Raw genomic sequence first — 12416 nt, forward strand, 5'->3', positions numbered from 1 at the left:
GAGATCGCTACCGAAATCGCTGCTACGTCACGGTTTTGGTGACGCAACAGTGACCTCATTAGCGATCTCGCTGTGTGTGACACTGAGCAGCGATCTGGCCCCTGCTGTGAGATCGCTGCTCGTTACACACAGCCCTGGTTCGTTTTCTTCAAAGGCGCTCTCCCGCTGTGACGCACACATCGCTGTGTGTGACAGCGAGAGAGCGACGAAATGAAGCGAGCAGAGAGCAGGAGCCAGCATCTGGCAGCTGCGGTAAGGTGTAACCAGGGTAAACATCGGGTAACCAAGGGAAGCCCTTTCCCTGGTTAACCGATATTTACCTTCGTTACCAGCCTCCGCCGCTCTCGCTGCCAGTGCTGGCTCCCTGCTCTCTGCACATGTAGCTGCAGTACACATCGGGTTAATTAACCCGATGTGTACTGTAGCTAGGAGAGCAAGGAGCCAGCGCTAAGCAGTGTGCGCGGCTCCCTGCTCTCTGCACATGTAGCTGCAGTACACATCGGGTTAATTAACCCGATGTGTACTGTAGCTAGGAGAGCAAGGAGCCAGCGCTAAGCAGTGTGCGCGGCTCCCTGCTCTCTGCACATGTAGCTGCAGTACACATCGGCTTAATTAACCCGATGTGTACTGTAGCTAGGAGAGCAAGGAGCCAGTGGTAAGCAGTGTGCGCGGCTCCCTGCTCTCTGCAGATGTAGCGACGTTATGATCGCTGCTGCGTCGCTGTGTTTGACAGCTAAGCAGCGATCATAACAGCGACTTACATGGTCGCTGTTACGTCACAGAAAATGGTGACGTAACAGCGACGTCGCTGCCGCTATGTGTGAACCCAGCCTTAGCCATTTCTCCTAACTTTGCATTGTCTGCAAATTTGATTAGTTTATTTATAGTTCCCTTATCTAGATTATTTCTAAAAATGTTGACCACCACTGGGGCCAAGACACAGCCTTGTGGTACCGCACTTGAAACATTCTTCCAACTGGTTGTGCAACCATTTATTACCTCTGAGTACGATCACTAAGGCAGATAGAAATCCACCTAACCGTTGCCTTGTCAATCTCAATAAGGATAGTATGAACTACTTTATCAAATGCTTTGCTGAAGTTGAGATATACTATATGTACCGCATTTCCCTTATCCAGCGATTCCATCATAGAAGCAAATTAGATTAGTCTGGCATGACTTGTTTGCTACAAAGTAAGAGACCTGCAATTTAAATTTTTCACCAACTTAAAGGTTTCTGCAAAAACTGTTTGGTAAATAACATTCTGAGGCCAAACTGTAAAGAGGTGAAATCACATTACTGAAATGTAGTGTATCGTCTCAGGAGCAATGTGCAGTCTACTATTATTACAGCTGTGTAATCTGCCAGCAGCTTCAAAACCCCAGTAAGACACAAATTAAGGGAAATAAGTCTAGTTTTGTAGGATTAATGTGTGTTCGGCGTCTGGATAAGTGGGCAGCTCAAACTATTTCATCCTCATTTGTTGTGGGATATTAGGCACTAAATGAAACATTAGAACCAAACCACACTGGACTGATGCATTATAACTGCAGCCCGAAAATGTGCTCATGTGTTCAACATGATGAAAGTGATCGGCTAAGTAAAAAGAAAACAAAACATCAACATGTACACGGCAGATACAATAATGCAAGAAAAATACTTTATACGCTACATATCAAAAAGTTAATTTCACCTTCGTTATTGAAATGTCAAAGTTGTAGGCAGTGAATATAAATTTGAGATACATCGGCCTTGATTAATCAAAACCAGCGTTGTTCAGGCGGGTCATGGTGAGGAGGCATGCGGGAGTCAGACGCTCCTGATTCATTAGGAGGTACACGCCTCATAATGAATCAGCAGCGTCGGACAAGTATTGTGAGCCTCTGTGTACGACCTGTCAAATAAGACTAAACTAACATGTTTTTTGCCATCAATCATGAAAAAAAAAAGAAAAAAAAAACAAGATAAAAATAAATATCTATTTTCATTCGCTGAAATATATATTGATAAAAAATTGTTGAATTATTTAACAGTAACTGGCAAAGAGAATAGTGAAAGGTTTTTGCAATGCAAAAGGTTGCAGTTTTTTTTTCTTATTAGGAATGCTAAACTTAAGAATATGTTATTGCCAAGATGTCTAGGAAATGCATAATACAAAACACTTTATTGGTAGCAAGCCTCTCCATCCTAAAAAATAAAATCATATGGTAAGAAATTAAAGAGAACATTTTTTTACAGTTCTAAAGAGACCAGTTATTTCACTTATTTAATACACGCTGCTCCCCTGAGTATTTCATATCTTCTTGTTATTTGTAATGTGTCACTGAGTTCCAGTACTTTTTTTTGTTAATATTAATTTAATTTTATTTTTTTCATACAGAGTAATAATGAAGAGTACCCCATAGACAATCGCCCAAAGAATCCTGTGAGCATTGCCCCTTAGTTAAAGACCATAAAAATTCAAGGGAATCTATTGGGTGATTTTCTTGTACAGAACTAATGGTTCTGGCTTTGGCAGCCCTTTCAGGATTAGTAATTTTTATTGCTCTACCTTATCACGTTATATTGCTGTACATCCCAGAGAATTCAGTGTCAAGCATATGTAAATCCAAACTAAATATGCACTGCTCCCCACGCCCACCTCGTGGCAGTTATAGTAAACTACCATGAAGATTTTTATTATGGCTGATGCTAGCATAGGAGACAGGGCTGTGGGGAACAGTGCATAATCAAGTTGGATTTACATATGCTTGACTAGCCAGGGTGCTCACAGCAAGATAACAGTATAAAGTAGAACAATAAAAGTAACTGATCCTGAAAGGGCTGCCCAGACCCTATCCCAGGATTCCATTAGTTTTGTAAAAGAAAATCACCTGACAAATTCCCTTTAATACTAATAACAAGGCCCGTATCTCTGATCAAATTATAGAAACAAATACACACGCAAACACAAAACAACAATATTCAAGGGCATTGGGTGGGGGAGGAAGAGCCCAAAATCTAGCCAATTTTGACCTACTGAAAGCTCCTTTTTAATTATTGACCGCACAAGAGGTGGGCAAACATTATAATAAGGCACAAAACTGAAAAGAATGACTGGATTTTAACTGGCATCTAAGCAAAAATTTTGCCTTTATTTTCATTGCTGCCTATAGAAGCTCTAATTCTCTGGCTACATTAACATGTCCACTCAGCTATACAACAACTGTATCCCATCAAATGTGTCTTCAATCATTTGAAAGTGAAAATGAAGTAGTGTATACAATAAACTAAAAAGCCAAAAGAGTAATGACATACGCAGTGAATACATTAAGCATGACAAATGAGATCAGACATATGAACTGATATAAATGAGCTCACCCGGTACGAGTTCCATAACAATGTATATCGGCTGTCTTTGTGTACAGACTCCAATAAGCTTTACGATATTGACATGGTCATATTGCTTCAAAATTCTGTGCAAAGACAAACAAAATCATTAAAAATAAGGAACTAACTTAAATGAAGTAAAAATAATAACGATAATAATAATAACAACAATAAAAACAACAACAAAAAAAACACCACACAAAACAAACTTTATAAAATAGGCTGTCGCAAATAAGCGCTATACAGTACTCATGCACCTTAAGTTGCGGTAAGCTGAACCCTTCTTAGTCGCATGCACTGTCAGTTTAGCCAAGAATGCACATGTTTCTAATAGGGCAAGGGTAGTAAACTACCACCCCAGAAAAGCAAAAGATAAGGTGCTGAAATTCAATATGCCCGATATTCTCTATCCCGAGTCCTTTTGTTGGGAGGAACCTTTAGGCCATGTGCGCACGTGTGCTTTTTTTCTGCGTTTTGGCTGCGTTTTAAACTGCACCATGTCAATGACAAAACACATGCATTGTGCTTCCCCGACAAAGACTATGAGAAGTCAGAAAATTCCATCCGCACATTGCTTTTTTTTTTAATCAACGTTTTGTTTGTCAAATATTTGTCAAAACGTTGCCTAAAACAAAGCAAGCATGTCACTTCTTCATTGCGTTTTGGTTGCATTTTCCACCAATTGAAATGAATAAAGTGTGTCAAAACGCAACCAAAATGTTTAGCTGTGCGTTTGCACTGCATTCTGGTTGCATTTTGTATGCATTCTTGTAAAAATAAAGCGCATGTCTTTCGGTCTCTCTCTTTGTCGGTCTCTTTCTCTCTCTCCCACCTTCATACTCACTGATCACCGACACGGCGCTGCACGGCTGACACACTGCTCCCGTGGCTTCTAATCTCATATTCACTGCTTCGCCCACCCACCGGCGCCTATGATTGGTTGCAGTCAGACGAGCCCTTACGCTTAGTGACAGCTGTCTCACGGCAACCAATCACAGCGCCGGTGGGCGGGTCTATATTGTGCAGTACAATCAGGAAATAATAATAATAATGACGTGCAGTCCCCCCCCCCAATTGATACCCAGCCAAGATAAAGTCACAGAGCTGAAAGCTGGTATTCTCAGACTGGGGAGGCCTATCATTTTTAGGCTGCCCCCTAGCCTAAAAATATCAGCCAGCAGCTGACCGGGATTGCCTCATCCATTAGATGCGACAGTCCCGGGACCTTACCCGGCTCTTCCCGAATTGCCCTGGTGCGGTGGCAATCGGGGTAATAAGGAGTTAATGGCAGCCCATAGCTGCCACTAAGTCCTAGGTTAATCATGGCAGGCGTCTATGAGACACCCCCCCCATGATTAACCTGTAAGTCAAAGTAAATAAACCCATACACCCAAAAAATCCTTTATTTTGAAAAAAAAAAAAAAAAATCTTTCAGCACTTTGGTGGGTTCATAAACACCCCTCCAGGTCCGACTTAATCCACACGAGATCCCACAACACTTTCAGCTCTGCTACATCGGAAGCTGACAGCGAATGCGTTTTTTCACGTTTTTTTTTTTAGTCAAACGCAGTGTTTACATTTGTCAAAGTCTGCAAGAGGGTGCATTCTTTTGACAAATCCAGAACGCAGCGTGCGGACATACCCGTAGAAGGATGAGACTTCCATCTTAGTTTCTTAATTGAACTTTATGGATCATGGTTGAGGGAGGACAACTTGTTTACATGTATCCATAATATTTGTGCTGTATAACGAAGAGCGGTGTAGATAAATGTTTTTCTAATGGAGTGATAGCCCCATTGCTTACTGGCATCACATGGATTTCTTGTCTCTTCAGTTTTGATAATTTTGTGACAAGAAGTACATGTAGACAAAGGATAAGGACGGGTCTATAATCTCTGAGATCTTTAACATTTATTTTTTGGGACGCTCAACGCGTTAAGACCTTTTGGGTCAGACTTTTAGCTACGACATGAATTTTTAAAGATTTTATTTCTGAGGAAATATATCCATGAAGATACCCATAACTGTGACATGCCAAGGGTTATTTTTTCTTAATTTGTCAAGCATCAACTTTTAGAAACAAAAAAAAAAAATAGATGTTTGGCTATTATGACTATCTGTATATTAAGGCTACATGCGCACGTTGCGTTTTTTTGTGTCGTTTTTGCCGCTTTTTTTTGTTGCAGTTTTGTTGTCAGAACTTTCTGACATCTGACTTCCCAGCAATGTCTATGAGAAGTCAGATTTGCTGTGCGCACGTTGCAGTTTGTCAACGTTTTTTTTTGTCAAAAGTTTGTGACAAAAAAAATGCAGCATGTTCATTCTTTCTTGCGTTTTTATCAACATTTTATTCAAATCAATGAGGGAATCAAAAACACAAGGAAAAATAAATGCTATCAAATTGGTGCGTTTGACATTTTGCATGCATTTTACCTGCGGTTTTGTCAACAAAAATGCAGCTCACCAACTTAGTTACAGAATGACAAAATCAATGCTGGAGTGAATTTGACATGCCCATGTCCGTGTCTCGGTGCCTGTGTCAGTGTCTTGCCTGTGTCAGTGTCGATGTCTGTGTCTGTGTCTCTCTTGCGCTCCCTCTCTTTCCCCTCAAGCAGTACATACTTACCGATCACCGGCTGTCACACTGCTCCCCCGCCTCTCATCTTCTTCCCGACCCGCTCATTAGCATCATACATATTGACTTCTCCCCGCATTTGGGATTGGTTGCAGTCAGACGAGCCCCCATTCTGAGTGACAGCTGTCTGACTGCAACCAATCACAGGCGCCGATGCGCGTGTCTAAATCGTACAGTACAGAAGAGAGTCGCTCTATCAGCGGTGGAGGACACGAGCTGTGACAGCAAACACCTGAGTGACAGAACCGCCGATCGTGCTGCTCACTTAAGTCACTTGGCTGGTTTGCTGTGACAGCTGGAGGACTCCAGCTGTGGAGCGGTGCCGTCACTCAGGTGTTTGCTGTCACAGTTCGAGGAGTCCACCTGTGAGCGGATATCAGGCAGAGACTGAAGCGAGCCACAGCTGGAGGACACGCGTGAGTTCACGCGGCTCACTTCAGTAGCGGCCTGAACCGCAGTGAACCCAGCCATGGCATCATTGCTGCGACACCCGCCGTACTGCGGGACCCGTAGCTGTGATGTCAGGGGTTCACACTAGTTTATTCTGATCGCTGCGGCTCTGTCCACACTCACAGCTGGCAGCCATGCTGTATGACCACTGGCTGTGACAGGACAGGAATGTAGCAGAGCTGGAAGCGTCGTGGGACCTCGTGTGGATTACTTCGGACTTGGAGGGGTGTTTTGGGGGTTAATAAAGTGGTGAAAGAGGGTGTTTTTTTATTTTATTTCAAATAAAGGATTTTTTTGGCTGTTTGTGGTTATTTACTTTCACTTACAGATTAGTGATGTGGGGTGTCTCATAGACGCATGACATCACTAACTTAGGGATTAGTGGCAGCTATGGGCTGTTGCCATTAACTCCTTATTACCCCGATTGCCACCGCACCAGGGCAATGGTAAGAGTCGGATCCAACGCCAGAAATGGCGCATCTTATGGATGCACCACTTCTAGGGCAGCTGTGGGCTGCTATTGTTAGGCTGGAAAGGGCCAAATAACGATGGCCCTTCCCACCCTAATAATATCAGCCCCCAGTGGTCTGCTGCACCTTGGCTGGTATTAGAAAAATGAGGGGATCACGTCATTTTTTTTTTTCTTTTAAATAAATCAAATAATTAAAAAGTTTTCATAACCAGCTAAGGTACAGCAGAGAGCTAAGGGTTGCAGCCTGCATCTGCTGCTGTTCTGGTGCTGGATATGAAAAATGGGGGGGACCCCATGTTACTTTTTTTTACACCCAAAAAAAAAAAAAAGCTAACCAAGCTGGCTATCCCTCTATCAAGCTATTCTCCTATTTCTATGTATTCTGTTCTTTCTTATTATCTAATCTATATTGTTCTTATTATCTATCTAGCTATTCTTTCTATATATCATCTATTCTAGCTATCTATCCATTATCCTTCCCTATCATATTTTGTTTCTCATTTAAAAAAATGCAATGACAAAAACGCACCAAAAACGCACCTACATTACAAGCGTTTTTTGGGACATTTCCAGGATCTCTTTGACAAGGTGCAGTTTGCAGCGTGCGCATGTAGCCTTAGGCTATGTTCACACTAGAAAAATGATTTTTCTTAAGAAATTTCTTAAGAGTGCACCTGTGTTAAAAAACGCACCAAAAACGTACCTGCGTTTTTGCCGCGTTTTGGTGCGTTTTTACCGCTGGTTGCTCCCTGCGTTATTGTGCCAATTATATATGGCAAATAACGCAGTTAGCTGCAGAAAAGAAGTGACCTGCTCATTCTTTTTCTTAAGAAAATCTACTGAAAGAATTTTCTTAAGAAAAAAACGCAGTGTGCGCACAGCTAATTTTTTTTGCCATAGGTTTTGCTGGGGAATGTCTGCAGAAAGGTTACAAGAATTTCTCAAGAAATTTCTGCAGCAAAAACGGACCAAAAACGCAGGTAAAAAATGCAGTGTGTGAAGATAGCCTTAAAGTGTGAAAATAATCCTTTGAAACCTGGGTAACAAAGGTTTAAACACCTGAATGGAGAATTCTTGTAATATTGCAAAATTCCTACTGTGGGTCAAGATTGTCCAGCCATAGAGAGCAATTCTATACAAATGCTCCTTAATTTTGTTTGCACATTACAAGATCACATTCTAAAATTCACCTTCAAGCAGCAGCTTCATTCTCATTAAAATGTAACCACACAGTATAAATATCCATAACTCCACTTTACCCACCTGGCTTCAGACAAAAATTTGATTTTTAATTCCTGAGGAAGATCTTCCTTGCATGTTTTAACGGCAACCGGTGTTTTATCTTTTAATGTGCCCTTGAAAACTTCACCAAAATTGCCCTGTAAACAGAAAGTAAACTCATAGTTAAACTACAAACTCCAAGAAAAAAAAAATAATTGGAGAAAAAAAATGTACCTTTTTTTCCAACTATAAGATGCAACTAGATTATAGAAAAGGAAAATATTAAAAAAAAAAATCGAAACCGGCTGCTAACACTTTTATGGAGGTAATGTTCCCAATTCTGTACTAATGCACCATCCTGGTGCATTTGTCCCCATCCTGGGCCCATCCTTATAGATACTATATTTTTTGGATTATAAGACGCACCGGACCATAAGACGCACCCTGGTTTTAGAGGAGGAAAATAGGAAAATAAAATTTTAAACACAAAATGTGGTTATGACACACTGTTATGGGGCGAGGATCTGCTGCTGACACTGTTGTGGGGGTAATGTCCCCAAATTCTCTACTAAGGTAACCCAGCCTGGTGGTGATCCTCCTGCTTTGTTTATGATCCCCATCCTCTTATACAGTTAGGTCCAGAAATATTTGGACAGTGACAAGTTTTGTTATTTTAGCGGTTTACAAAAACATGTTCAGAAATACAATTATATATATAATATGGGCTGAAAGTGCACACTCCCAGCTGCAATATGAGAGTTTTCACATCCAAATCGGAGAAAGGGTTTAGGAATCATAGCTCTGTAATGCATAGCCTCCTCTTTTTCAAGGGACCAAAAGTAATTGGACAAGGGACTCTAAGGGCTGCAATTAACTCTGAAGGCGTCTCCCTCGTTAACCTGTAATCAATGAAGTAGTTAAAAGGTCTGGGGTTGATTACAGGTGTGTGGTTTTGCATTTGGAAGCTGTTGCTGTGACCAGACAACATGCGGTCTAAGGAACTCTCAATTGAGGTGAAGCAGAACATCCTGAGGCTGAAAAAAAAGAAAAAATCCATCAGAGAGATAGCAGACATGCTTGGAGTAGCAAAATCAACAGTCTGGTACATTCTGAGAAAAAAGGAATTGACTGGTGAGCTTGGGAACTCAAAAAGGCCTGGGCGTCCACGGATGACAACAGTGGTGGATGATCGCCGCATACTTTCTTTGGTGAAGAAGAACCCGTTCACAACATCAACTGAAGTCCAGAACACTCTCAGTGAAGTAGGTGTATCTGTCTCTAAGTCAACAGTAAAGAGAAGACTCCATGAAAGTAAATCCAAAGGGTTCACATCTAGATGCAAACCATTCATCAATTCCAAAAATAGACAGGCCAGAGTTAAATTTGCTGAAAAACACCTCATGAAGCCAGCTCAGTTCTGGAAAAGTATTCTATGGACAGATGAGACAAAGATCAACCTGTACCAGAATGATGGGAAGAAAAAAGTTTGGAGAAGAAAGGGAACGGCACATGATCCAAGGCACACCACATCCTCTGTAAAACATGGTGGAGGCAACGTGATGGCATGGGCATGCATGGCTTTCAATGGCACTGGGTCACTTGTGTTTATTGATGACATAACAGCAGACAAGAGTAGCCGGATGAATTCTGAAGTGTACCGGGATATACTTTCAGCCCAGATTCAGCCAAATGCAGCAAAGTTGATCGGACGGCGCTTCATAGTACAGATGGACAATGACCCCAAGCATACATTTAAAGCTACCCAGGAGTTCATGAGTGCAAAAAAGTGGAACATTCTGCAATGGCCAAGTCAATCACCAGATCTTAACCCAATTGAGCATGCATTTCACTTGCTCAAATCCAGACTTAAGACGGAAAGACCCACAAACAAGCAAGACCTGAAGGCTGCGGCTGTAAAGGCCTGGCAAAGCATTAAGAAGGAGGAAACCCAGCGTTTGGTGATGTTCATGGGTTCCAGACTTAAGGCAGTGATTGCCTCCAAAGGATTCGCAACAAAATACTGAAAATAAAAATATTTTGTTTGGGTTTGGTTTATTTGTCCAATTACTTTTGACCTCCTAAAATGTGGAGTGTTTGTAAAGAAATGTGTACAATTCCTACAATTTCTATCAGATATTTTTGTTCAAACCTTCAAATTAAATGTTACAATCTGCACTTGAATTCAGTTGTAGAGGTTTCATTTCAAATCCAATGTGGTGGCATGCAGAGCCCAACTCGCGAAAATTGTGTCACTGTCCAAATATTTCTGGACCTAACTGTATATGTCCCTCATCGTGGTATAGCCCCCATCCTGATAAGAAAACCCATCCTGCTATGTACCCCCATGCAGCTATATAGCCACATCCTGCTATATAGACCCCATCCTGCTCATAATATACCCCCATCCTGGTATATGCCCTCATCCTGCTATATAGCCCCATCCTGCTATATACCCTCATCCTGCTCATAATATGCCCCCATCCTGTTCCGTATGTCCCTCGATCTCCTGTTATATATGCCTATTGATATTCTGCACACATAAAAAAAAAATAATCGATTCTACTCACGCCCTTACACTCCCCCGATGCGCAACGTCGTCTTCTAATGCCATCAGCTGACTTCAGTGTGTAAGTGACGGGCAGGGTATGACATTACTGCCGTGAACCATAAGTCAGATGCTGACGTCAGCTGCCAGCTTATCCAAAATGAACATTCACTATGTGGGGAAGGAACAGTGAATATTCATTTTCCTAAACAGTGGACACACATCATTTCCCCAGCCGTTGTAGTAAGCCAGCGTCTGAGGCCGTTGTGTGTGTCTGCTATAAAAGACAATGAATATTCACTGCTCCTCATGTGAATAATTCTACCCACTTCTCTGCACCAGCTTCAGTGCCGAGGTGGGTGGGATTATGGGCATGAGAAGTAGTGAATATTAATTCTCTTTAATAGCAGATACAAGTGTTTACCCCATATGCTGGCTTTGTGCAGCAGCGACCCTGTTCCTACTTCCGGTCACTCTCTCCCCTCCCATAGTGAGCCAAGCACAGCCGGACTATAAGTCCTAGGACACACAGTGAGTAAAATTGTACAAGTATCATAGTATCATAGTTTTTAAGGTTGAAGGGAGACTCTAAGTCCATCTAGTTCAACCCGTAGCCTAACATGTTGATCCAGAGGAAGGCAAAAAAAAACCCAATGTGGCAGACAAATTCCAATGGGGAAAAAATTTCCTTCCTGACTCCACATCCGGCAACCAGACTATTTCCCTGGATCAATACCCTGTCATAAAATCTAATATACATAACTGGTAATATTAAATTTTTCAAGAAAGGCGTCCAGGCTCTGCTTAAATGTTAGTAGTGAATCACTCATTACAACATCATGCGGCAGAGAGTTCCATAGTCTCACTGCTCGTACAGTAAAGAATCCTCGTCTGTGATTATGATTAAACCTTCTTTCCTCAAGACGTAGCGGATGCCCCCGTGTTCCAGTCGCAGGCCTAGGTGTAAAAAGATCTTTGGAAAGGTCTCTGTACTGTCCCCTCATATATTTATACATTGTGATTAGATCCCCCCTAAGCCTTCGTTTTTCCAAACGAAATAACCCCAAGTTTAATAACCTGTCTTGGTATTGCAGCCCACCCATTCCTCTAATAATCTTGGTCGCTCTTCTCTGCACCCTCTCCAGTTCAGCTATGTCCTTCTTATATATCGGTGACCAGAATTGTACACAGTATTCTAAGTGCGGTCGCACTAGTGACTTGTACAGAGGTAGAACTATATTTTTTTCATGAACACTTATACCTCTTTTAATACATCCCATTATTTTATTAGCCCTGGCAGCAGTTGCCTGACACTGTCCACTAAAGTGAAGTTTACCATCCACCCATACACCCAAGTCTTTTTCTGTGTCTGTTTTACCCAGTGTTCTACAATTAAGTACATAATCATAAATGTTATTTCCTCTACCCAAGTGCATGACCTTACATTTATCTACATTAAACTTCAATTGCCACTTCTCAGCCCAATCCTCCAATTTACATAAATCTCCCTGTAATATAAAATTATCCTCCTCTGTATTGATTACCCTGCAAAGTTTAGTATCATCTGCAAATATTGAAATTCTACTCCGCATGCCCCCAACAAGGTCATTTAAAAATATGTTGAAAAGAAGCGGGCCCAATACTGACCCCTGTGGTACCCCACTATGAACTGAGACCCAGTCCGAGTACGTACCATTAATAACCACCCTTTGTTTCCTATCAC

General features: G+C 41.7%; 1 protein-coding gene across 1 annotated transcript in view; it reads right to left on the reverse strand.

Moving 5' to 3' along the window:
• Positions 1-12416, reverse strand: part of FER (FER tyrosine kinase) — a 369513-nt gene that overhangs the window by 105642 nt on the left and 251455 nt on the right. The window contains exons 16-17 of the mRNA XM_075325025.1: positions 8191-8306; positions 3362-3456 (exon numbers count right to left, since the gene is read on the reverse strand). Of these exons, the coding sequence (XP_075181140.1) occupies positions 3362-3456; positions 8191-8306 (211 nt within the window). The remainder of the gene's footprint in view (positions 1-3361; positions 3457-8190; positions 8307-12416) is intronic.

The sequence above is a fragment of the Anomaloglossus baeobatrachus genome, chromosome 1 (assembly GCF_048569485.1).
Source record: "Anomaloglossus baeobatrachus isolate aAnoBae1 chromosome 1, aAnoBae1.hap1, whole genome shotgun sequence".
NCBI classification, from domain to species: domain Eukaryota; kingdom Metazoa; phylum Chordata; class Amphibia; order Anura; family Aromobatidae; genus Anomaloglossus; species Anomaloglossus baeobatrachus.